Source organism: Pyxicephalus adspersus, chromosome 2 (genome assembly GCF_032062135.1).
Source record: "Pyxicephalus adspersus chromosome 2, UCB_Pads_2.0, whole genome shotgun sequence".
NCBI lineage: Eukaryota > Metazoa > Chordata > Amphibia > Anura > Pyxicephalidae > Pyxicephalus > Pyxicephalus adspersus.
In genome coordinates this window covers 160,654,799-160,658,050 of record NC_092859.1, presented here as the reverse complement: position 1 = coordinate 160,658,050, position 3,252 = coordinate 160,654,799, and the positions used below count along the sequence as shown (strand labels likewise).

General features: G+C 45.0%; 1 protein-coding gene across 1 annotated transcript in view; it reads right to left on the bottom strand.

Moving 5' to 3' along the window:
• Window positions 1–326: 326 nt before the first annotated feature.
• The window catches only part of DOCK5 (dedicator of cytokinesis 5), a gene marked incomplete at its 3' end in the record, with an annotated part of 34,953 nt that continues 32,027 nt past the window's right edge, over window positions 327–3,252 (bottom strand). The window contains 5 exon segments of the mRNA XM_072402952.1: window positions 327–412; window positions 940–1,094; window positions 1,345–1,403; window positions 1,985–2,085; window positions 2,759–2,837. Of these exon segments, the coding sequence (XP_072259053.1) occupies window positions 327–412; window positions 940–1,094; window positions 1,345–1,403; window positions 1,985–2,085; window positions 2,759–2,837 (480 nt within the window).

Below are 3,252 nucleotides of genomic sequence, written 5' to 3'. Positions count from 1 at the left end.
CGCACAAAACCGCGGCCGATATGTTCTTACCCGCAGGAATGATGGAAAACCTTGGCCGTAATATCCCACGGCAAAATATTCCGGCTGCAGCCTCAGGGATCGCATGATGTTCTGATAGAAAGCCGCTTGTTTGTTCTACGGATACAAAGATCGGATATTGGCACGGGACAGAAAGCCGAATGACGACCGAGAGAATGCGAAATGTTCAGTGTGGCCCCCTGGTGTCCAGTGTGTGTGTACAGCGCTGCGTGCTATGTTGGCGCTATATAAATCCTCTATAATAATGTGTATTGTACAGCGCTGCGTGCTATGTTGGCGCTACTCACAGTTTCTCCAGGAGCTCCTTGTACTCTCGGTCCCCCTGACCTCCTTCCACCTCTTGGTCCAGCCGGGTGATCAGTTCATTCTCAAACTGCAAACATTGAACAGCGGTGAATAATAATTGGCATGATGATATAACATACAGCAGGGCGGCTCAGTGGGCAGCACTCCGGCCTTCGCAGGGCCTATCAGCACATATACAGGTAGGTTGGAATCTCGGCCAGGACATTATCTGCATGGAGTTTGTAGGTTTCCCCCAATATTGCCCTCGGACTGATAATGACATATGGGGGGGACATTAGAGTGTGAGCTCCTTGGAGGCACAACTAGTCACATGACTATAGACTTTGTACAGCGCTGTGTAATATGTTGGTGCTATAGGAAAACTTAAACCTGGTTTATGTGGATAAAGCAGCAAATATTTCAGAGGTCACAGCAAGGAACCGCGCCCTAAATCTGATGGGGAACCCCGCCTGCCCGTTCCTTGTCTGACGGAGCCCCGGATCTAGAACAAAGTGTGAGCACAAAGGGCTTTTGGGAGGAGTGAAATGAATCATTCACAGCAACATTCACCCAGAATTTATATTATAATTCACTCCGTTCTGCGATTCCACTCACCATGTGGAAATGGCCGCTCCCGCTGAAGTTGTATTCGTGTTGCATCATGTCAAAGAAGATTGGAATGGCGGCTTTCCGTAGATCCGGTTCTGGAGTGAGCGTCACCTCCAGGACCGGCCCGACCATGGAAGGAATGAACTTCATCTTATGAGGGCCTGGTGGGGGAATAAATATCAGCACATATACATGAGAGATGTACAAAGATCACACACGTTTATTCACCACATTTCTAACTCCTCAGCAATTAGTGTGAATGTGGCCATTTCATTATTGAAGTATTTGTGAGGTGTAAACAAGGTGAATCATGATTCATCTCGTGGGGTGCAGGGGAGCGCCATGGAGGAAACAATTCATGGGGAACATTCTTATTTCCAGGTGACAGTGAAAGAGAAGTGAATGTCTCACCTAGATTATACCACATATCTCGAATCTTCAAACCAATCTCCTTTCGCATGTCTCCGTATCTGTAGGAAAGAATCCAGCGTTAGATTCCTTTCTGGGCCAAACTTCAAATACTACAATTCCCTGCGTCTATACCGGTGCAATGCGGGGCCACACATAGGCGGAGAGCCCGCTGGTCTATAGACGCAGGTTGGGGATTGCAGTAGCGCTGCCATTTCAATGCAGAGACAGGCCAGCTACAATTCATATTTAGATTTCCTCTGGGGGCCAAAAAAATTCCTTTGGGGGGCCAAATTTGGCCCTTGGGGCAGAGTTTGACACCCCTGGTGTAACCCATTGATTCTGCACCTTTCCAATTCACGATATATGTAATATATATGTAACAATATGTACTTGTCATGGCATAAGGCGGTATTCCGGACACGCAGGGGGTTCGTCCATCCTGCCCTCCTTATAAAGAAATATTTACTAATAAAGGTGAGAGCGGAGTTCTCCTAGGACTTTGAGATATTTTACCGATATTTAACCAATTGCTGTATCTGCTGACGATTGTGATGATCCATATACAAGCAGATTCACAGATTTCACAGATTCACACAGCCGGCACATTCACAGGTCAGACACACAAATAGAAATCTCTTACTTGCGCAGAATTTTGTGGCGTTTTTCCTGCGAGAATTTGTGCAGCTGAAGGGATTGGTGGGTGAGAAGTGACACGGCCAGGTGGAAGAAATTATTCCAGAGCTGGAGGAGAAATAAGAGATTATCAATAAACGGGATTTATATAGCGCCAACATATCACACAGCGCTGTACATTAGCTTAAACATTCCAATTTCTATAAATGTGTGCAGGGATTGTTTATTATTGCGTATTATTGTGCGTTATTGTGTATTATTGTGCGTTATTGTGTATTATTGTGTGTTATTGTGTATTATTGTGTGTTATTGTGCGTTATTGTGTTGTGTATTATTGTGTTGTGTGTTATTGTGTATTATTGTGTTGTGTATTATACAATCTGAAAGATACTTTCCATTTGTGGGAAATATAAGTGTTTAGGGGAGATCTGACCAAATATTGGGTAACGGCTTCCAGAGGGGTAAAGAAGAAGATTCTGCACATGCACTGTGATCCCGCCATTCATCTGCCCCAATCTACCCGTACCTCTCAGCACGGCAAAGGGCCAAACTCTTGGTGAATATTCCACAGCCCACCTAAGAGGAGCCAAGAACAGTAATGGAATTTGGGGACCCCCCATTGTGCATTACTCCCCAATACCTCCAGTAACACGGCCGGGGCCCCTCCATCCCCAATATCATTTTATGTTTAGGAATGAATTATAATCGGTTTCCCTCCCCAGTCCTTTATTTCACATTTTACACCTTCGGATAGTTCGGTCCATTTGACGAGCAATCTCACCTGAAGTTCAAAGTTGGCCTGATCAAGGAAGAACTTGTTGAGAACCGTAGAAAACCTGTTCATAGCGCGGAGGAACACCCTGCAAATCCAAGAAAATATCCATTTATAATATACAATCTGTGATTTCCGGGCCCGGGGGGATGGGGGAATGCACGGGAATAATCCTCGGACAAACAGATCTGCTTTGTGTAATTGTATCTTTAGATTCAGGATTGGACTGTATATGGGAATTATTATTAGTGTGACAATGAGTCCTTGTGATTTTAGTTCCATTTATTATTATCACTCCATGAGATCTCTACCTATCCTCAGCGTCATTCATTCGTGTGAAAACATTGGGTCAGCTGCAGACAACAAGCAATCTTCCCATCTATCCATGCATAGGACATCTAGTAATATCGCATGTAAGTGTATGCTGGGCCGGCAGCACTATTGTTCTCTATGCAGCAGCTCCATTCACAGGCTGAATCTCCTGAAGCTACAGATGGTAACGG